Below are 22,379 nucleotides of genomic sequence, written 5' to 3' on the forward strand. Positions count from 1 at the left end.
GGTCAGATAGAGGCTAACAGTTTTTTTTGGAAGGAAAACAACACAAGTAAGGGGCCATTCATATCATATGATATCAAAAGCGCCTATCACCACAACCTAGCACTGGATGATCTGGCTGAGATATTTGGTAGACTTCTGCACTGTAAAGTTACATATTTTAAGAGTTTATATTGGAGGTAGATTTATTGGACATTTGCACCAAGCAAAAATTTCTGAGCGGGTTCCTCAGCAGACCTATTAAGAAAATATTACGAACTAGAAAGTGAAATGGGAAAATAAAATTCCAAAACAGTGTTAGCTTGGAATAGTCACTTAATTGAGATGAAAATGAATTCTTTTCCCTTGAACTACCTGTATCCTCTACATCCCTTAGGTAGTAAAGATCATAGTCGTACTAATTGTCATAGAGGTAATTTAAATTGATTATTTTGCTGAGTGCTTTTCTGTATTGCCTTCCATTGAAAAGGAACACTGAATATAGAAATACTGTAAAAGATTGGTTTTTCCCCTTGCTTTAATCTATTTGTCACATATACAGTGTTTCTTGTATATGGTTTTAAGATGTTTGCTAAATTTTAAAAAGAATTTCAATGTGTTTGGTTCTGTAAAATTCATCATATGAATGTGTGTAATTTTTTACTACCTTGTTCATTGTAGTTAATAACTATAGTCACATTTCCACCAATATTTACTAGTGGAACATAAAGAAGTTTTGAGTGCATGAATAAAAAAGTAAGAGTTTCCATGCTTGGTTATTTTGCAATGCCAGAATAACAGTAGGTTCTTATAAATTGAATAATCCAGATTATTTTTCCTCCAATTTAAGTTGGTATCAGTTTATTCCCCCTTCCTGGAATCTGTTTTATCATTTTATCTATGTAAAATAATAGACTTCCTGAAAATGCTAGAATTTTCAATATGTAATAATCTAAGCATGACAATAATGTACAAAAATTCAGAAGTCTCAAGTATATTTCTTTGAGTTTTCAAAGTAAATCAAACTACAACTGTTTTCATTTGAGGACACTGTGGAAACTTACGGACATTATTGTAAAATTCACATGCATTACAGTGACTTGAAATGTTTTGAATTAATAAAGAATTCACCAATGTATCTTTAGACAAGCTACTGTTTCCTCATTGGTGTAACACTACAGTGAAAGATATGTATTTATATTATTTAAATTGCTTATGCATCTGGGGGAAAATAACTTCTGGCTGGTTCCTTCACATTGTGTTATAGGGTTATGGTTATTGCATTTTACATCATCTATAAATAATAAAAATATCTCGAAAGGATGTTTTCTGAGAATTCGGCTGAGAGCTTTATAATGGTGAATGCAAATGACTGTCACCATAGCCATCGATGGAAAAAAAATTCAAAGTTGAGTTTAGACGGGGGACGTAAAGGTCCCTAATTGAGCAATAAACGACTTAACAACAGTCCAGTTCCACTTGCGGATCACAACGGGAAGTTTCACTACTGTGCAAACAGCGATTTTATAAAGCAAATTTAAAGTTACTACAAATGCTAAGTGAAACGAAGAACTGAAATACTTAAATCCTTTAAGTAGCAAAACTTAATTTTGCTTTGTATTACATGGAAAGTCGCCTCATTCTTCCACGGGGCTGTGCGCGTGTGTGGGGAGCACCGGGGTGAGCGGGCTCGAGAGCTCGTTTTCTAGGAATTTTATCCTTAACCCCCCAGTCTGGGTTCGCGCACTTAAGGATGACTAAGCCGTGTCCAGGGCTCCCTTATTTTACTATTTTTGAAAAGAGCAAATTGCAAGCTTTTCCAGTAGCTCAGCTGTCTCCAGTGCAAAAAACCCAACACTTGGTGGATTATTCCAGCAAGGGGGAGCTCGGCGCCGGCGCCCCGAACCCGCGGCCCCGTCCTCCCCGCGGGGACCGGCTCCCCCGCCGCCTGAGGAGCTTTTGAAGTTTTGTCCTTAATTTTTCCCCTTTTCCTTTCTGATCTGAGGCCCCGCGGCCCCGTCCACGCAGCCGCCGCGGGGGGAGACCCTCGCAGGCGAGCGCCGGGACGAGCGGGGCGGAGACGCGCGTCTGCACCGTACCCGCGCGCCCCGCCTCAGCCCCCCGGGCCTGGCCGGCCGCCGGGGCCCCCGCGGGGGAGGTCGCGGGGTGACCCCCCCACCCAAGGGCCCGGCGGGGCCAGGGCCGGGCTGGCGCTGGGAGCCGCACTCTCGTCGCCGCGGCGCGAAGTGTCAGCGCTGCGGCCACAGGAACCCGAGGGGCGACCCGCCTCGGCCTCCGCCCCTCCACGTTCGAGGAGGCGCCCCCGCCCAGTCGGCAGAGGCGGTGCCTGGCCCCCAGACCCGCCCCCCAGCCTGCCTCCCGCCCCTTACTTCCGGTCTCCGTGACGGATGTGGCGTGTAAATGCCTGGCCGGAAGTCCACGCCGAGACCTCCCGGAGGCCCTTTAAACAGCCGGCGCGTGGGCGGGGCCGGGCTCGGGGAGCTCTCGTCTCGCGAGACTCGCTCTCCGGAACTTCCGGCGTTGTGGCGGCGGGTCGCCGGCGGGATGCGGCCCCGGGGCCTGCTGAGAGCCGCTCGCGGCCTGTGGGCCTGCAGGGGGCCCGGCCCGGCCCGGCGGCACCTCAGCGGCGGCGGCCCGCCCGTGGAGGAGCTGTTCGCCCGCGGCGGGCCCTTGCGCGCCTTGCTGGAGAGGCTGGTAGGGCCCGAAGCCCCGGCGCGCGTCGGGGCCCCGGGCTGGCGACCGCGGCCCGGAAGCTGCTCGAGAAGGAGCTGGAGCTGCGGGAGACGCGGCGCCTGCTGCGGGGTGAGGCCCGGGTGCAGGCCAGAGGTGTGGGGGTGAGAGGACTCACCAGAGACAGAGTGGGGAGCAGGACAGGCAGAGTGACTGAAAGTACTGCTGAGGGGAGCGGCGGGCGAGGCAGGAGGGGTCTGCCGCGCCGTGTGGGTAGCTCCCTGGCCGGCTGGGGCTCGAACTCGCGCTGCAGAGGCTGCGGCTGGGTTTCGTCTTAACCCCTTGCGCCACCAGGGAGGCCCCCACTTTCTGATCGCACCGTCTCCTGTTTGAGTTTTTGTGCTTCCTCCACGCACTGCGCGAGCTCAGGTGGCCCTTCTGCTGCGTGCTCTGGCTGAGATCGTCGGCTCAGCGAGGACAAAAAAGGCGCCCGCCCTCGCAAGCGCTCCAGGGCCCGGAGCCAAGCTTCGGAGTGTGGGACGGGGCCGCCTGCAGTGGTGTCAGGAGAGGCGCGTGCTGAAGCCAGGCACGTTCAAACCCTGAGACCTCGAAATATGTGTTTTTATAGTTGGCTGAGGGGTTACTCCGCATTCGGATCTGCAGTGGAGCCCGTTTCTGCGTTTCTTCCAGCTCCCAGGGAGGCCGACTGCGGGTCTTCAGGCCCCGTTTTGGGTGGTGAGGCTCTGCTCACGATCTATTGAGGAAGAATTAATTATAATGCAGCTGACTGGCAATAACAGTCAGCTGACTAAGACAGGAGAGCAAGGAGAACTTGTTGGGAGACCCGGGACGGAAAAACGCCCCATCCTCAGAAGGCCTAACAGCTTGCCTTAAGTGGTCCCTTTCCTTCTGCAGGCCTCTCGTACCTGATGTGCAGACTTTGACTCTGTAAGCTAACTCACCCGGGCCCCCATCGCAAACTGAGGTAGTTACTATTGGCCTCATGCTACAGAAGAGGAACCTGAGGCATACAAGTACAACTCATCTCAGAGTTTGTAAAATAAAATTTTAAAAAAAGGGAATATCCAGCTTTCATGCTTTTAATCGCTGAACTCTTTGTTAACTGAGGGAGTAGGGAGGAGAAAGGGAATGGCAGGTTGGAAGGGGAGGTGTGTGATACTCATTGAAAGCTGATTTTATCCTGTTGGCAGAAGGGCGCCAGGAGAAACTTTTTTTATATATATGTATTTTAAAATACGTATATATGCATACAAGAGCTGGGGTACAGGCCAGAGGTGTGCGGGGGTGAGAGGATTCACCAGAGACAGAGTGGGGAGCAGAATAGGCAGAGCCACTGAAATACTCGGCTGAGGGGAGCAACGGGCAAGGCAGGAGAGGTCTGCTGCGCCATGTGGGTAGCTCCCTGGCTGGGGATCGAACTCGTGCTGCAGTTTGTGCTGCAGTGGCTGCGAATTGCTTCAAAGGTTGCGTCTTAACCCCTTGCACCACCAGGGAGGCCCAACCTTTTTTTAAAAAATTTATGCATACAAGAGCTGGGGTACAGGCCAGATGTGCTGGAGGGTGAGAGGATTCACCAGAGACAAAGCGAGGAACAGAATAGGGGGACCGAATGAAAGACTGCTGAGGGGAGCAGTAGGCGAAACAGGAGAGGTCTTCTGTGCCATGTGGGCAGCAACCTGGCCGCCAGGGATCAAACTGCTGCAGAAGCTGCGGACAGCCCCACAGTGCTGTGCTTAACCCCTTGCACCACCAGGGAGGCCCAGGAGAAGCTTTTAGATTGGGGAGTGAATGAGAATTAGCTTTGTTGCTTAGGAAGCATGGTTTGTGGTAGTTTCGAAATCAATCTGCAATTAGATTGAAAATACCATATAAAAACAGAAAGCTAAGCAGTAGTCTAGGTGAGACTTAGGAGCGACTAAATTGAGTGACTGAGGGAAAATGGAGGATTACTTGGTGCATAAAAAAGCATTAACTGAGGGAATCAGGGAAAATATCTTTGGGGGATACGTTACATTAGTTTTATAGCATAAGCCTAGCTTAATATCTAAGTGGCTTTAAGATTAAATGTTTTAAAAACAGAGCAACAGAGAAGTAAAAAATGTTAGAAAATTGTTGGCAGAATGTGACTCAGCTTAAAAACATTAGAAAACTGTCATTTAGCAAATCCTGACTTCTTTCTATGGGTCAGACACCACCACTCAGTATACTGAGACAGAGATGTTTATAGAAGTTAAGTAAAAATGCAAGTGGATGAGTATTTTAATTTCTGGAGTGAAAAGGTGTTATAAATAGCACAGGCTGGCAATGAAATGGATCCTGACGGGTAAGGAGGTTGCACATAGAGCAAGAGAAGGGAACTGAAGGCAGGCAGGTGACCTGGGACTTAGGACAGGCTCAGCTTACACTGAAATAAGTCTTTAGATTTGGCAATTTTGTCAGTTAATTTTTATTTAAAGGGTGTTATTAATATGATAATCCAATAAAGTAGCTTCAGAAGTGATGAGAATTATAAGAAAATATGGCATTTATTTTACCCCCAGGAGTTTGGGTGGGAAGAGAGGAGGACACAGTGGTTTCTTGAGAGGACCCTTGGAAGAGGACCCTTGGATGATGAAGTCAGGAGGAGAAGGCAGGCATGAAGTGAGTGCCCAGTGAACATTGTGGCTAATGATACTGAAGGTGAAAGTAAAGAACTAGTGTATTTCCTTCTCCTAGGAATAACTCCTCTTTCGACAGCCCCTAGAGCTTCACTGTCCAGGTTGGTAGCCTTTGGCCACAAATTGCCATGGAGTGAGCACCTGTAATGAGGCAGGTCTCAAGTGACATGTATGTATGAAATACATACCAGATTTCGGAGACTTACTTTTTTTCAAAATGTACTTACACTTATGTATTGATTCAGTGTCGCATGTTTTGGTCTCCTGGGATAAATAAAATGGAGCATTAAAATTACATTAGTTCTAGATTCTAATTCCAAACTCCAAACACTGGATTTCAGGACTGAAAGGTACTTTAGAGATCACAAAGATCCTTCATTTTACTCTTAAAATAACTAGGACTCAGAAGAACTGGGTACATTGCCCTAAGAGAATCTCAGTGGACACACTAGAGCTAGAATTCATTTTTCCTTTTCCTTTTCAAACCATTTACCATTTCACCAAATATCTTCCACTCCAAATTTCTGCCAAAATAATTTCCTTCCATCCCACTTATGCTTCCACTTGTTTGACTCATTTTGCTTTTGTTATAGTCTTTCTCCTTGAGCTAATCCTTTTTTCTTTTCCTGTCTATCACAAAACAGGCAAAAAAAACAAAACAAACAAAAAAAAAACTTCTGTCAAGGTGGTGTTATTTTAACATTTCATCATATAGTGTCTTTGATTACTATTCTTTGTTTTTGTCCCATAGAAAAAAATATAATGAAACTTAAAATTTTCTAAAATCCTGCTTGGAGGCCAGGTCTTACATATATATATTTTAAGATTTATTTATTTATGCATACAAGAACTGGGGTACAGGCCAGAGGTGTGGGGGCTGAGAGGATTCACCAGAGACAGAGTGGGGAGCAGAACAGGCAGACTGACTGAAATCCACTGCTGAGGGGAGCAGCGGGGGAGACGAGAGGTCTGCTGCGCCATGTGTAGCTCCCTGGCTGGGGATCAAACTCCTGTTGGCAGCAGCTGTGGATAGCTTCATAGGTTGCGTCTTAACTCTTTGCCCCACGAGGGAGGCCCAGATCTTATGTATTATTATCCCCCATTCCCAGCATAGCTGGTTCTTAATAAATGAACATACTGATACTTTTGTAAGCGTTTGCTCTTTCAACAGAGAGAACAATTTGTAATAGCTGAAAAGATCTCCCCTTCTCTCCTTGCTGAAGGGCTGAAGGCTGTAGTGTTCATAGGATAAAGGAATGAAAAAGTATATCTTGTAAGGGAAAGATGACATAAGAATTAGGGTAATGTCTAAAAGACATGAGAACTCCATGAAAGCATTCTGTAAACAGGCAGACCTGAATTAGTTGGGTTTTACGTTTAATTTTATTTACACTTAACTTTCTTTTGTCATTAGGAAGAAAGTTCTGTCTTTTTTTATTACAGCTACATTTACGAAAGTTAATGTGTTATGTGCTACTTTTAATTAATGGTAATAAGGACAAGAAAGACATTTTACTCCTCCCTTCATCTATGACAACAGTAAAACTATTACGTTGATCTGTTGGCAATGTAACACTAAGGAAAACTGAACCCATTGCTTCTTTTCTTAGATGAAAATGAAGACTTAAGGAAACTTGCAGAGAGTGAAATAACTTCATGTCAGGAAGAAATAACTCAGTTGAAACAGCAGGTATAGTATTTGTGCAAAGAATTAAGCATTTATATACTTTTTATGCATTTTGTTGAAAGTCAGTAAAAACAATTCAAGAACTAATTGACTTCTTAGTATTAAGAATCATAAACTGGTTTTTAAAGCAGGGGGAAAAGGATACTCTGTGTGGTCCTTTTTTTATTATAATGAAAGGAGTGTAGAACTGTGAAAGAAAAATGGATATCACATTAGTAGGACTTGCCAGAAAGGCAGTGACATATTGGTGTGACATTTCCCCTTTTGGTCTCTGCTTCTGTTAGAGGCCAAAGGTGGAGCAGCCTTTGGGGCTACTGTTACAACTGCTTTGGTTTTCCATCTGCTGGAGCTTCAGGAGAACACGCAGAAGTTAGACTGAGAATACTCGTGTGAAAACAGAACCATTCTGCTAATCCCTCAAGAATAGCTTTAGGGTTTACAGAAGTCATCTCTGGGGGGATGAAAGAGCTTGGGAAGGTGAGAGGAGCCTGGAAAGGGGTGCTTACTTCAGAGTCTGTTCTTCAGCCAGATGTGGAACTCAGTGGAATTCATGTCTTCAGCAGCCAGAAAGTAAGTTCACTACAGAGTGAGAAGTCTGGTGTGGCTTGTCTTCCACCGTTTCCTCCTTCCCTTTTTTTTTTTTTTTTTTTTTTTTTTGGTGAGCTAGGAAGCCCTATGTATTAAAGGTTTCTGTTCATTACTTAGTAATTATTAACAGGCAGATGTGAATAAATACTGTCATGTTAATTCAGTGTTTGAATGATCATGTGCTGGCAGAGGCTAGAGAGATGGGAAAGTGGTAATATAACTCCTGACGTGTTTCAAAACTCCAGCACTTGGGTTCAAATTCCAGCACTTCCTAGTTGTATGATATTGGGCAAGTAGATTACACAGTTTTCACATCTTTAGGTAGAACCTACCAAGATTATTTTAAGAAAGTATGTGAAATGCTTAGCAAAGTGCCTTTCATACATTAAAGAACCAATAAATACTGGCAGTTTGTTTTTATTTAACTCACCTAATCTAAGAAGTCTATTTGATATCCTCTTGTTGGAACACGCTGAAGTGTGAAGTATCCTGTAATATTGGAAGGAAGAGACTGATTTGGGCACAGGATTTGTCTTCTTGTGCCTACTCTGCCACTGATACTTCACCCTCTAAAGCTCCATTTAATCTGTTGCCTCATTTTCTTTTCCATGTAAAGTGAGGGAGCAGGACCCTTTCATCTCTAAGTGCCTTTTCAATTCCAAATTTGCAAGTTTCTCATATTACAAAAATACTAAAAAAATACAAATGCAGTTTGAGTTATTTCTTTTTTTTTTTTACCCTGTTATGGCAGACTAAAAATTTCTAGGATAGCACTAGAACCTTTTGAATTCTGTACTTTGTCCTACACATGGCATTTCATCCATGAACATCAACGAAAACAAACCTGTAAGTTTTAGCTGAACCTTCTAGCATTTATAATATAGTCTCAACAATAATATTTGGAAGTTCTGCATTGCAATAGTTCTAATTATAAACAGGATTCAGCAGTAGTTGCTTAAATAAACTTCAAGTAAATATTCAGAATACTGCATTTAATCATTTACCTTTTTTTAAGTTTTAAATAATTCTTAATTATAGGAGTGGATAATATTTTTGTATTTACAGATTATCTTCCTTTTGGTTCCCTCAGAAGAAACAGATGAAAGTGATTTGATCTTGGAGGTAACCGCAGGAGTTGGTGGTCAGGAGGCAATGTTGTTTACTTCAGAGATATTTGATATGTATCAGCAATATGCTGCATTTAAAAGATGGCATTTTGAAACCCTGGAATATTTTCCAAGTGAAATAGGTCAGTAAATTCTTTAATTTGTTTGGGTTAAAGTATAGAGTTAATAATTTATTGTGTCTGCATGTGTCCTAGCAAAAGGGTTAGAAAGACCATGACTAGGCCTTAGAATTTTTTCTTTTTTTTTAAGATTTATTTATTTATTTATACAAGTACTAGGTACAGTCAGAAGCGGGGAGGGTGAGAGAATTCACCAGAGCAGGGAGCAGAGCAGGCAGACTGAAGTACACTGCTGAGGGGAGCAGCGGGTGGCAGGAGAGGTCTGCATGCCACGTGGGACTCTCCCCCGGTGGCCAGGGAACAGCCAGGGATCGAACTGGCGCTGCAGAGGCTGCGGGCAGTTTCGCAACCCAGCGCTCAACCGCTGTACCACCAGGGAGGCCCCCTTAGAATTTATTTGTAAGGGTGCTTACATGGTTTTACACTAATCATTTACCTAATAAATTTGAATGCAAATATTTGGATTTTGCATTTTAGTCATCCAGTGGTCTTTAACAAGTGGTCTTTTAGATATGTTTTTGAGTCATCTCATTAACACTGTAAGTGCTTCATGCTTGACAATTTCAAGTAATAAAGATATTAAAGTATTAAAACATTTTGTGTCAAACTTTTTGCAATCTATATACTTTTATTATTTTAGTTCTTTTACATGTCTGAAGATGGTAGAAATGACAGTTAATTATAAATGGCAGGAATAATAATCCAATTTTCCCAATAATTTCAAGGTGGCCTTCGACATGCATCTGCCAGCATTGGGGGTTCAGAAGCCTATAAGCACCTGAAATTTGAAGGAGGCGTGCATCGAGTGCAAAGAGTGCCAAAGACAGAGAAGCAAGGCCGCATCCACACTAGCACCATGACTGTGGCCATATTACCCCAGCCCACCGAGGTGAGTAAGTCCTCATCCTGCCAGTCCTGGGCCTGGCACAGTACCTTGCCGCCTAGTAACACTCACGTTACAGAATTGAGAGTCTCCTTTTCCTGCTCTTTGAGCTTCATCACATATTTTGATTTTGTTTTCAGAATCTGATCATCTCAGTTCAAATGATTTTATAATAGATGGTAAAAATTATGGATGCACAAATGATCTAATCTTGTGCTATTTATTAATTCTTCATCACCACTAAGCTTGGATATTTTGAGGCCATCTTTTTTTTTTTTTTTTTTAAAGATTTATTTATTTATTTATACAAGCACTGGGTACAGTCAGAAGCGCGGGAGGGTGAGAGAATTCACCAGAGCCAGAGGGGAAAGCAGAGCAGGCAGACCAACGAAGTACACTGCCGAGGGGAGCAGCGGGCAGCTGGAGAGGTCTGCGCACCGGGCTGAGGATTGAACCAGTGCTGCGGAGGCTGCAGGCAGCCTCGCAACCCAGCGCTCAACCGCTGCGCCACCAGGGAGACCCATTGAGGCCATCTTTGCGGGAGAAATAATATTAACCTCCTTTAAAGTGAGTTTAAGATTGGTTACCTTTACAAAGACTTGCTTTGTGTGACTAGTTCCCAGAATTTTAATGCAAGAATCCTGTTCTAAAAAGGCTAATAACTACTTAAGAAAATAGCAACTTCAGAACCCAGTCACATTTAAATAGAAATATAGGGGCCTCCCTGGTGGCACAAGGGGTTAAGCACTGCTGTATGAAGCAGTCCACAGCCTCTGCAGCACGAGTTCGATCCCCAGCCAGCCAGGGAGCCAGCCACATGGCTTAGCAGACCTGTCCTGTTTTGTCCACTGCTTCCCTCAGCAGTGTGTTTCAGTCAGTGTGCTTGTACTGCTCCCCACTCTGTCTCTGGTGAATCCTCTCACCTCCCTGCATCTCTGGTCTGTACCCCAGCTCTTGTATGCATAAATAAATAAATCTTTAAAAGAAAAAAGAAAGAAACATAGTGTTACCATCCTAGGGAAATACACTTTATTCTCACAAAGCAAATTCTCAGTCCGTGCATTTGTAAGGTAAAGAATGATGTGTAAATGATTTGAGAAGGAGGTTTAGTTGAGGGTTTCTGTTCATCAGTTCTAAAGAAAAGTGCTGCTTGACTTTCTAGTGGAGTCAGTGGAGCTCCCTTCTTTAGTTGTGTTTCTCCTGTGAAGCCTAGATGCGGAATACAACAGTTAAAGGAGATGATGAAATAGAATAAATGGCAGGAGCCACAACTAAATTTTGGTTTAAGCATTAGGGAGGTAGAAGTTGTTTTCAGGAAAAGATTGAGACCAGGCTCCACATATCCTCTCTTTTAATTGTAGCATTCGTTATCAGGGAGCCACAAAGGGCGACCAGGAAGCCCCCTTCCATTAATGGTAGAATTCCTGATGTCAGGTCTATCCCCTGTCGGAATATATTTAAGTTCTCTTTTGTTGAAAATTAACCCTTCCCTTTGTTCTCCTAGGTCTCCCCCCCCCCCCCCAGGTCTTTTGAACTCAGAATTTTTCTACAACATGTCAAACTTAGCTATTATTTTTACATCTCTAACACTGCATTCTATACATGTGTTTATATTTGTAAACAAAGTTTTCACATTTAAGCATTTCTTACATGTGGTTTTTAAAATCCAGCTCTTCCTTGTATGTATAGATTAATCTGGTGATCAATCCTAAAGATCTGAGAATCGACACTAAGCGAGCCAGCGGGGCCGGGGGGCAGCACGTCAACACCACAGACAGCGCAGTCCGGATCGTCCATCTCCCAACAGGTGCGTGTCCTGCGCCAGCACAGAACACTCGTTACAGAAGTCAGATATGAATGACTTGATTCTCTAGTGGAACAGATCCTCAGTCACCAGAGGGATGTAAGCTACTAAGGATTGTCATTAAATACTTGATTTATTTAGAATCCTTAGCTAAAACAGCAGGGATCTAAATCCAGGAAGAAGGCCAGATCTAAACCTGGGGAATCTTCATGTCAGTGACTGAGAGTCCCTTTAGGGAGCTTTCTGAAGCTACACCTAATAGATGTCACCATTTAGAAAATCCCCATAGGGAAGTAACTAGTGTGATTTTTTTCTTCTGTATCAGGAAATGCTCTAGGTCACTAATTCTTTTTTTTTTTTTTAATAGAGGCATGTTTTATTTATTTATTTGTTTGTTTTTGTTTATATATGCACTGGGTACAGTCAGAAGTGCGGGAGGGTGAGAGAATTCACCAGAGCCAGAGCCGGGAGCAGAGCAGGCAGAAGGACCGAAGTACACTGCTGAGGGGAGCAGCGGGCGGCAGGAGAGGTCTGCGCGCCATGTGGGACCCTCCTGTGGTGGCAGGGGAGCAGCCGGGGATCGAACCGGCACCGCAGAGGCTGCGGGCAGCTTCGCAATCCAGCGCTCAACTGCTGCGCCACCTGGGAGGCCCACTAGGTCACTAATTCTTAACCTTTTATGGAAGGAAGAGCACATGGGGTCCTTTGAGAAAATAAAAGGTTGTATTTACTGTCCAGAAACATGCTTATACAGCAGGTTTAATGAATAATTTCAGGGGCTTCTTCCACTACGTTCATCCACAGATCTCCAGAGCTTCTGATTCTAGATAGTTAAGTTGAAAGTTCTTCAGTATCCAAATAGAACTAAATGTTTTACAAGTATTACTACAGTGACTTGCCCGTGATATAGAGCATACCGCCAGAAAAACTTTAGTTATCTAAAAGAATCTAAGAATCTCTTATGAATCATATCTCACCTACATAATTCCAGTTGAATAGTAGTGGTTGATATGAGTGCTGGATTGATGAGCTTTTTCTTTATGACAAAAATCTTCATGTTAAATTTTAAGATATCTTAAGTAATACATAGTATTACACAGTAGACAAAATGGTTGAAAGCTCTCAGAAAAATTAATAGTAATTATCTGTGGGGATAAGATTTTTTATATTTTAGTTTATAAATAGATTAAATTTTTAAAAGTTGTGTTTGCTAGCTGAAGATGTAAGAAAAAAATCTGTATTCAATGATTATTGCTTATTATTTAGTATATATCCCTTACCTCCCTTCATGGAAGTACTTTGTGCTATAGCTCAAACTTAAATTTTCAATTTGATGTTACAAAACTTATTTAAATTTAGTTTTCCTTTTATATTAGAGTCCTGTTTTTTCCCTTCATAAAGGAAGAAGAAAAAGAATGAGACGGAAAAAGCATGTTCCTTGATAACTATTGAAGAAGATTTTTCTATTAAAACTCTCTAATTCTCATAACACTATTCAGGTGTTGTTTCCGAATGCCAACAAGAGAGATCTCAACTAAGAAATAGAGAGATGGCTATGAAAAAGTTACGTGCAAAGCTATACAGCATGCATCTAGAAGAAGAAACAAATAAAAGATACAATGCTAGAAAGATTCAGGTAAAATTGATTTTCTGAGAATGCTTCTAAAGGATAAAAATCTCTTTAGATAACTCGTTTATATAATGTATTTATAAATTGTTTCAGTGTGTTTGTCCAACTTAAGTAGGTCAACTAGCCTTTGTAGTTTAAGAGTACTACAAAACTATATACATCTCTGCCCTGTTTTCTAATCTCAGCTTTTTTTTTGTTGTTCTCTTTAAATATTTATTTATACAAGTACTGGGTACAGTCAGAAGCGCGGGAGGGTGAGAGGATTCACCAGAGCTGGGAGCAGAGCAGGCAGAAGGACTGAAATACACTGCTGAGGGGAGCAGCGGGCACGACAGGAGAGGTCTGCGCGCCATGTGGGACCCTCACCGGCTGGCTGGGGGTTAAACCGGTGCTGCAGAGGCTGCGGGCAGCTTCACAGCTCAACCGCTGTGCCACCGGGGAGGCCCCTCAGCTGTTTTTTTTGCCCCATGATTTTTAATCAGTTTTTGAAAAAAAGATGGAGTCCCCAGTCTTTTTGAGTCTTTTGAAAATTATGGAAATTGGAGAGCAAAGTGTACTTTCTTCCTGTTTGACATTTAATTTTATAATTAGAGTCCTTTTATTAATTTACTGTTACAGGAATTTAATCAATTCATCATCACTGAAGATGGCTAGATTAATTCAGAGATTATGTACATGTAGATACCATGTGAATATCACTATATGCCAGGCTACAGATATGTATCATTACTGTGTAGTAGGTATTACTTGCATGTATTTTATAAATAGGGAAACTAAAGGTTAGAGTTGAAATAAATTTAAGTAAGAGCAATGAAATGTCAAAGGCTTCAAATACTAATCTGCTGATTTTAAGGCCCAAATTCATTTTTCTCTATGATCTTCCCTTATCATTTGAGGATTTAAAATGTTTAAAAATTCTTTCTTACATTGTGCTTACATTATAAATTAAGTGCTTAATCTCTAAGTTAAATCTGTAGTTTTAGTTGCCTTGAATCTGTCTCATACTTTTTTTTTTTTTAAATGTATAGATTGGAACTAAAGGAAGGTCAGAAAAAATAAGAACATACAACTTTCCACAGAACCGAGTCACAGATCACAGAATAAACAAGTCACTTCATGATCTTGAAACATTTATGCAAGGAGAGAATCTACTGGATGAACTGGTACAATCACTGAAGGACTATTCTGATTATGAATCTTTAGTAGAAATTATTTCTAAAAAGGCTTAAGTTAATATGGTATTAAAGACTTGCAGCAGCTCTTACATGAGTTACGAAGTTTGGAAGTAATAAGCATATTTTTAAAATGTAAATAATTTACATAAATCTTTTCAATGTATTAGTAAAAAAATGTACAGTAATGATTATGACTATGGTTTTAAATTTTGAACTCTTCCTTGCAAGAAACAAAGGAAATGAGTCTAGTTTTATATAACATTTAATGCGAGCAAATAAAATTATTATGAAAATCTTCAAAAAAGTAGTAGAAATATGGCAGTAAATACTTTGGTCACGGTCCAGTCAGGACACAGAAACCACACCATTAATTTGAACAGGGATTTTAATACAAAGAAAGCATTAACTAGAAAAGGAATAAGCTATGAGGGAAAAAAGAAAACTATGATATACTGGGATCTGAGTGAATATTCAAGTAAAGAAAGCCCATGGAGAGGTTTCCTTTCCCCTCGGAGAGTGTGGCTACAACCCTCCAATGACAGAATCATTCCTGTGGTGGCCAGAGCTGGTCTGCTAGGGTCCAGGGCTTCACATCCTGAGCCCAGTAAGCAGCAGCTCCAACATGATGTCAGCAAATCTTGTGGAGGGTCAGCAAATCTTGCTGGGGGTCAGCATCAGTACTTCTCATCAGCCATGGGTAGCTGGCCCTTCTGTTCTGTTCAGGCCTTCTACTGAATGGGTAAGGCCCATGCACACAGAGGGCATTCTCCTTTAATCCAAGCTCATTGATTGGTAATCTCATCCAAATACACCATCACAGAAATACCCACAATGTTGTCTAAATACCTATGCACTCTGTGGCACAGCCAAACTGACACAGAAAATTAGCCATCAGTGTCGGGGAGCACCGCTGGCAGCTGTGCCACAGAAGCTAGAGAGGAAGCACATCAGAAACAGAAACCACTTCCCCTGCACACTCTACCGGCTGACAGAGCTTGAGATGGTATTGCTACTGATTCCACTGGCTTGGACCACTTAATCCCCAACAAGTTCAAACAAGTATTAAACTTCTTTCAAGCAAGTCTTTTCTATGGATCACACAATAGGAGAGGAGCAATGCAGGGTAAGTGGATTAATCAGGCTTGGCTATCACCTGTGGCATTAATTGTGTTTATGGAGAAGGGTCTTTTTTTTTTTTTTTTTAAAGATTTACTTATTTATTTATACAAGCACTGGGGACAGTCAGAAGCGTGGGAGGGTGAGAGAATTCACCAGAGCCAGAGCGGGGAGCAGAGCAGGCAGAAGGACCAAAGTACACTGCTGAGGGGAGCAGCGGGCGGCAGGAGGGGTCTGCGTGCCATGTGGGACCCTCCTCCAGTGGCTGGGGAGCAGCCGGGGATCGAACCGGCGCTGCAGAGGCTGCGGGCAGCTTCGCAACCCAGCGCTCAACCGCTGCGCCACCGGGGAGGCCCTGGAGAAGGTTCTTGAGGGTGTGGGAGTGGGGCACTCTTGCCTGGTTGTGGGCACCTAGAGTATGGGTGTGGGCATGTGCACACCTGAGCCTAGAGGCCAGGGATATAGGGGCGGTGTCACTGCTAAGAGAGGAGTGACTACAGGAGAGGTGAGACCACAAGAGTATGCCAGAGAAAGGGAGGCTCGGTTGCATTTTAAAAAGACACTTTTTTTTTAAAGATTGATTTATTTATGCATACAAGAGCTGGAGTACAGGCCAGAGATTCCGGGGGGGGGGGGGGGTGAGAAGATTCACCAGAGACAGAGTGGGGAGCAGAACAGGCAGACTGACTGAAATACACTGCTGAGGGGAGCAGCGGGGAGACAGGAGAAGTCTGCTTCGCCATGTGGGTTTCTCCCCAGCTGGCCCAGGGATCGAACTTGTGCTGCAGAGGCTGCAGATTGCTTCACAGCGCAGTGGTTAACCCCTTGCACCACCAGGTAGGCCCTAAAAAGACACTTTAATTCTACACTATCCTCACACTTAACAAAACTGATAATTCTCTAATATCATCAAATATTGAATTACTAAAATTTTCATTCTAACTGGCTTCTTCAAACCACAACCAGCCAAGCAACACACATGGAATTTGGCGGTTATATTGCTTCAGTCTCTTAATCTAGAACTGCCTTGCCGCCACCCCACCCACCACTCCTGTTTATAACACTGCATGAGTTTCCATCAGATAGCCGGCTATTACGGTGTCCTGGAGCTTGCTCCTCAAGTATTTCCTTCATAGTGGACGTTAGAGTTTAAGACTTAAGGCTTTGCATACTTCCTTTCCACCTCCTCTTCCTGTGATTGAGCATTTTTGCGTTAAAATATACACTAAGTCAGGTTGCAATGCTCCCATGGGCTTTGCTGGGGGGGGGGGGGGGGGGGAGGTCAGAAATGAGAATAATAAATTCACCTTTGTGCATTGAGAATTTATTGAAAGTGAGATTAAAGCTAAATCAGAACAGTCTGTGAATCTTTGTCTTGAAAGATTGAAAAGTTGCTCCTTTTCCAAGGGAATCCTGTTTATGGATAGCTCTTTTCCACTCTGAGGAAATGAGTTGAGATTTGGGGCCTGAGAAGGAAGGAAAAGCCCAGGAATGTCTCGGTGAGGCTGCACAGATTAAAAGAGTAAATGTTAGAATATGTGCTTGATAAAGAAATACCAACCCCTGGTTCTCCCCTGGCGAGTGTTCAAGGAGTGGGAGTTAAATCTACTGACCCCCCACCCCCCCCCAAAAAAAAAAAAACCAAAACAGGGCAAGTCTGCTATCAGGTAAAGTGAGAAAAGCTAGAAATACTGGTTCAAGGATTTTAAAACGAGGTAAACTAAGGACTCTACAATGAGGAGAAAAGCTCTACATGATAATGAATAAATGTTAAATTTATAGACATAACAAGGTAGGATTTCCAGAAAAACAATTTTACTAACTCTTAAGGTTATGTAACAAAATGTTAAAGAATTAGGAGATGATACTTAATGCCCCAAATTGGCACACCTTTTCCACACTAGTCTGAATTCTTTTGAGCACCTGTGCTATGTAAATTTAAAACCAGCAGCAGAGCAGGTTGGGCCTCCCAGGTAGCACAAGGGGTTAAGCACCGCACTATGAAGCAATCCACAGCCTCTGCAGCACAAGTTGATCCCTGGCCGGCCAGAGAGAAACCCACATGGTGAAGCAGACCTCTCCTTACTCGCCCGCTGCTCCCCTCAGCAGTGTGTTTTTCGGTCATTCCACCTGTTCTGTTCCCCACTCTATCTAAGGTGGGTCCACTCACCTTCCCGCATCTCTGGCCTGTACCACACCCAGCTCTTATATACATAAATAAATAAATCTTTAAAAAAAAAAAAAACTAGCAGCAGGTCATCTGTCTCCTCTTAAGTCAATTTTTCCTTGTAAAGTTTCTTTTATAGTCCCCGCTTGTGCTGATTTTAAGAGTAATTTTATATTGACAATTTATTCTCATTCCTTTAAATGGTGTTGTAGAAAAATCATGAAAGACAGGTTAGAATTTAATGTCAAAGGTTACCAAATATATCAGAGCATTGTAATGTGAAGGGCATCCCTAGCCCTGTAATATTCCGCCTTCCCGAGCAGCTCTCGGTGATGGGAGCAACTCCACAGCACAGCGCCACATTCGCCCGCCTTATCATGTAGTATAGGCGTTAAGGCCCAATGCGGGCGTATCCCACAGTTTTATCACTTTTCTCTTGATTCTTTTGGTTTCTGTGTAAAATAAAGGGACTGATTTACAGGTTAAAGTTGGACTGAGATTGTCACACATCTCCCGTGTTGGATTTCCTTCAGTAAATAAAGGAGATCTATGAAAAATTATTCTCCCACAATCCTGCTCTGCTCTGCCTGCCCCATGGGAAAAGGTGAGAGAGTGATACTGACATTGGGAAACAGCCTTTGATCAATTTTTTTAAAAAATCGTAACACTGAGATAACTTTAACACCACAAATTTAAGCTACATATTGTGTATTAGAAACACAGGCGGTGTAATTGACAAGTTCTGCTCTGTGAATTAAAGCTGACTCCTACTTCATTCACTAGTCTAAATTAGTTATTCCAGGTGATCAAATGGAATGTTTGGAATGCAAGAAAAGATAAGGGTAGAGCGACATGATTTTGGCATGAAACCCCTAAGTCTAAATTTTAAGGGCCTTCAAAGATTGTAGCAATTTGCATAAACAATGCATCTACCCTGCTGTCTTAATTATAAACTGTAGTATCACTCCTACCTGCCTTTGCTTATGCTGCCCTCTCTGCCTAGAAAACACCTTCCACTTACCTCTGCAGGCAGATTTCAAGGTACACCCTAAAGGACACCTTAACCCCTTTGCAGGATTAACTGCTCTTCAAGCCATTCTGTACTACTTTACAATACCTGTGTAACAACATTTATGGCAAGGTAATAAACTCAGAGGTCTACTCCTATCTCAGGTTTGTGTGCATACTGAGGAAATACGGAAAGGTGGGCCAATAAATGGACTAAACGTGTGTTGCTAGACTTCCACATTATCTCATTAACAGACTTGCTTCCTCTGTTCTTGTCTCTACATTATCTGATGTGGTATAGAAGGCACTTAATAGATCTCTAATAGGCAGTTGTATTTAAAGTATTTGTCTAGAAATCTTGTGTATTGTTCACAAGGAACCAAAACTGAATTCAAAATGGCCCACACCACCTGTTAATCTTAAAAACTCACAGCTAGAACAAAAATTGGAAGATGCATAAACAGATGTTTAATGCTACCATTCTCCCTCTGAAATTTAAAATGAAGGAATCATTGATTCCTCTTCCTCACATGCAATTTGTTTCTAAATCCTACTCTCCTTCTAAACACTATTCTCTGCAAGTCCATTACAACTCCTGCCCAGAATTACTTCTCTCTAGACTATTTTAATAATCCCGAGTTGTCCCTGCTTCCTCTGTATCTGCTCTCTAACTTGGGGTACATAAATACCCACCAGGTTACTCTTCCTGAAGAGCAAGACTGATCTTATCACGCCTTTGCTCAATAACTTCATAGGTCACAACTGCCTCCAAAACAAAATTTCAGCTCCTAAATGTGCCTATGATATATCCTTATGTCACATCAAATTCATTTTTCCTAGTAAACACACCTGCATTTAAGCTTTTCCTCATTTTGTTGCTTCTGCCATAGAAGGCTTAACTCTAAGGATGCTGCTAAACACCCTACAATGCACAGGGCAGCTCCCATGACAAGGAAGTATCCGACCCAAAATGTCAGTAGTGCTGATGTTGAGAAACCCTGTCCAACAGGTAATACACTACCTTATCTGGGCATATAGAAGTAACTCCTGCTCTGTAAAAATCCCCACTATAACTAGATGTATTTAAATCCTCCTATGTTCCATTACAGCCGTATTTTTACACACCTTCTTTCCTTCCCTAATGACCCATGATGCTTTTATCCAAAAATTAGTGCACATCTTCTATGTCTGTTACATGACAGGCCTAGGTTCCAAGGCTTGTGCCATGTGCCAATGATTTCCATATACCCTACAATAGCTTGCAAAGAGTATGTTGAAACAATGAGGGCAATTCTCTGTCATTTTGTACCTTAAAACCGGACAATTTTAACTGATACTGAAAGAAGGAGGTATATATACATCTGTTGACATCTAGGAAAATTCAGAATGGCCCCTTTGGTTTCTCACTGAAAATGAAATTAACAGGTGCTCATCAACATACAAAGTAAGTTAGTAGTCAAGAATATTTCCTCATAATCAATTAAAGGTCAATTAATTAAAAATCATTAGTATACAACCAAATAAACTGGAAAAAAAAAACTGACAAACTCTTCCACTGTGCAATAAAACCTATTATGACACTAATTTTGGTTTTTCCAATTATATACCTTAGTCTTTTTCTGTAAGGAAAAAAAAAAAAACCTGCTGGGGAATACTTTTTAAGCCATGCTTACAATTTAGGTGCTAAATTAATTTAAAGAGAAGCCCTCCTCCCATCAAATTTTATTTACTTCTCCGCCTCTGAAAAAAAGAGATGAATAGAGAAGAGCCTAATTATAGATTTGCATAAGGACTATATTCCCCAGGGAAGCAATATAAAGATGTCCTGTAAAACAGGTCTCCGGCAAATACTACTCCTTAGTATAACACAGAGGACTGTGTTATATAAGGAATTCCTGGACTTACTCTGATGACTGGGGTTGGAATTTTTGACAACCAGCTGTGCAGTTCTGTGGGAATTGATTCAGACTTCTAAGCACAGTCACAAAATGAAAATAATGCTAAGATTATTTTGAGAAGGCTAACATTTACAAAGTGCCTAAAAGATAAAAAAATACAGTTTTAAATATTCCTTCAACAAATCAGTCCCTTGCCATGGAACTCTAAACTCTCTACAAGTAAACATACGAAGTACTACTACCTCTCTGACCTAATCTCCCAGTCTTCCTTGCTCTAAATTCTCTAGATTTCTTTCTATCCCAGGGAACAAGTCATGCATATGGAAACATCTCTTCCCTTTGCTTATGCAGATACTTGCCTTGCTAGTTCAACATTCTGATCTTGGTCAAAGCCCCAGAAAACCTTCCTCACCACCTGAAGTCATTAGCCAATTGCCCTTGCAGCCCATCCTCTACTTTGTGTTCTATTTCTCTTTTGCCTACTGAAATTGTTCATTGTCAATGTATATGTCTCATTAGGTAAACTCCCCGAAGGAGCACCACTGGACTGTCAACCCTGTAGCTCCAAGATCTAACACCGGGATCATGCAGGTGAGACACAGGACTCAGGTGCAAAATTTAAGAGGACGGCAAAAATTTCGATAACGAAGAAAAATAATGAAACAGTCTCAAAAATGTAATGCAGGGCCTCCCTGGTGGCGCAGCAGTTGAGCGCTGGGCTGCGAAGCTGCCCACAGCCTCTGCAGCGCGGGTTCGATCCCCAGCCGGCCGGCGAGGGTCCCACATGGCGCGCAGACCTCTCCTGCCGCCCGCTGCTCCCCTCAGCAGTGTATTTCAATCAGTCTGCCTGTTCTGCTCCCCGCTCTGGCTCAGGTGAATTCTCTCACCTTGCTGCGCTTCTGACTGTACCCAGTGCTTGTATAAATAAATAAATAAATCGTAAAAAAAAAAAATCAATGCAAAAAACCCATGATGAACTAACTATAGATTTGCATAAGGACGATATTCCCCAGGGCAGCAGGATTCATCCTAATCCCATCTGTGCTTCACACAGCATTTACCAATTTAACTGAGCATTTACTATAAGCCTAGTATTAACTCTTTCATGGCTGCAGAAAGCAAGAGAAGGGAAACTGTAAAAGGAAGGAATAAAGTTTCTGAAACTTGCATGCTGTGGCCTCACCGGGCTGAGGAAAAGAGCTGAGCTCAGGGCAGCCCCCGCTAGCAGCTCGGTCCACATTCATTCAAAGAGCTTAAAATTAAGCAGGACCAGAAACACGGTACAGTTTGTGGTCAAAGACTGAACCACCAGAACTTCCACCCGGTCCTGTCATCCCTGGAAAATCGTCCCCTTGGCCAGAGGCCCCGGGTTCGAGGCCCAGACGCGCCAGGGCAGGACTCCAGGCGCTCGAGCCCCCTGGAGGGCGACCGGCTCCTGCAACCGGCCCTAAGCCAGAGAAGCAAAAGCCCAAGAAGTCGTCGCTGCAAGTTTAATAAACTTAACACGCGGACAAAGCACTGCTGGCTGGAGAAACACCGCCTTTCACTCGGAGTCAGGCGACGCCTCCCGCCCTCGCGCCTCCCGCCACGCACCGCCGCGGGGTCCCCGCCTTGCGCGGTCCCGCCCCGCCCCGCCCCTCCCCGCGAGCCGGCGGGACCCCAGTGCGCACGCGCCAACCCGCCAACTCCGCGGCCCCCGCCCGCCTCGAGCGCCTGCGCACAAGCAGCGGCCGGAAAGGGGCGGGGCGGAGAGCGGAGCGCGCCTAAATCCCAGAGAGGCGGGCTCAGTGGGGCTGGGGGAGGGCGCGTCTTCCGGAGAGTTTCGATTCCCC

General features: G+C 43.1%; 1 protein-coding gene across 1 annotated transcript; it reads left to right on the forward strand.

Annotated features, from left to right (window-relative positions):
- Positions 1-2,541: 2,541 nt before the first annotated feature.
- On the forward strand, positions 2,542-14,843 carry MTRF1L (mitochondrial translation release factor 1 like). The gene is given in 8 exon segments (XM_037520639.2): positions 2,542-2,713; positions 2,716-2,799; positions 6,956-7,035; positions 8,686-8,869; positions 9,592-9,755; positions 11,439-11,556; positions 13,053-13,189; positions 14,212-14,843. Coding segments are annotated over 8 exon segments (1,140 nt in total). The 3' UTR covers positions 14,413-14,843.
- Positions 14,844-22,379: the final 7,536 nt, after the last annotated feature.

This window comes from Talpa occidentalis, unplaced genomic scaffold (assembly GCF_014898055.3).
Source record: "Talpa occidentalis isolate TD23 unplaced genomic scaffold, MPIMG_talOcc4v2.1 talOcc4.2, whole genome shotgun sequence".
Lineage (NCBI taxonomy): Eukaryota > Metazoa > Chordata > Mammalia > Eulipotyphla > Talpidae > Talpa > Talpa occidentalis.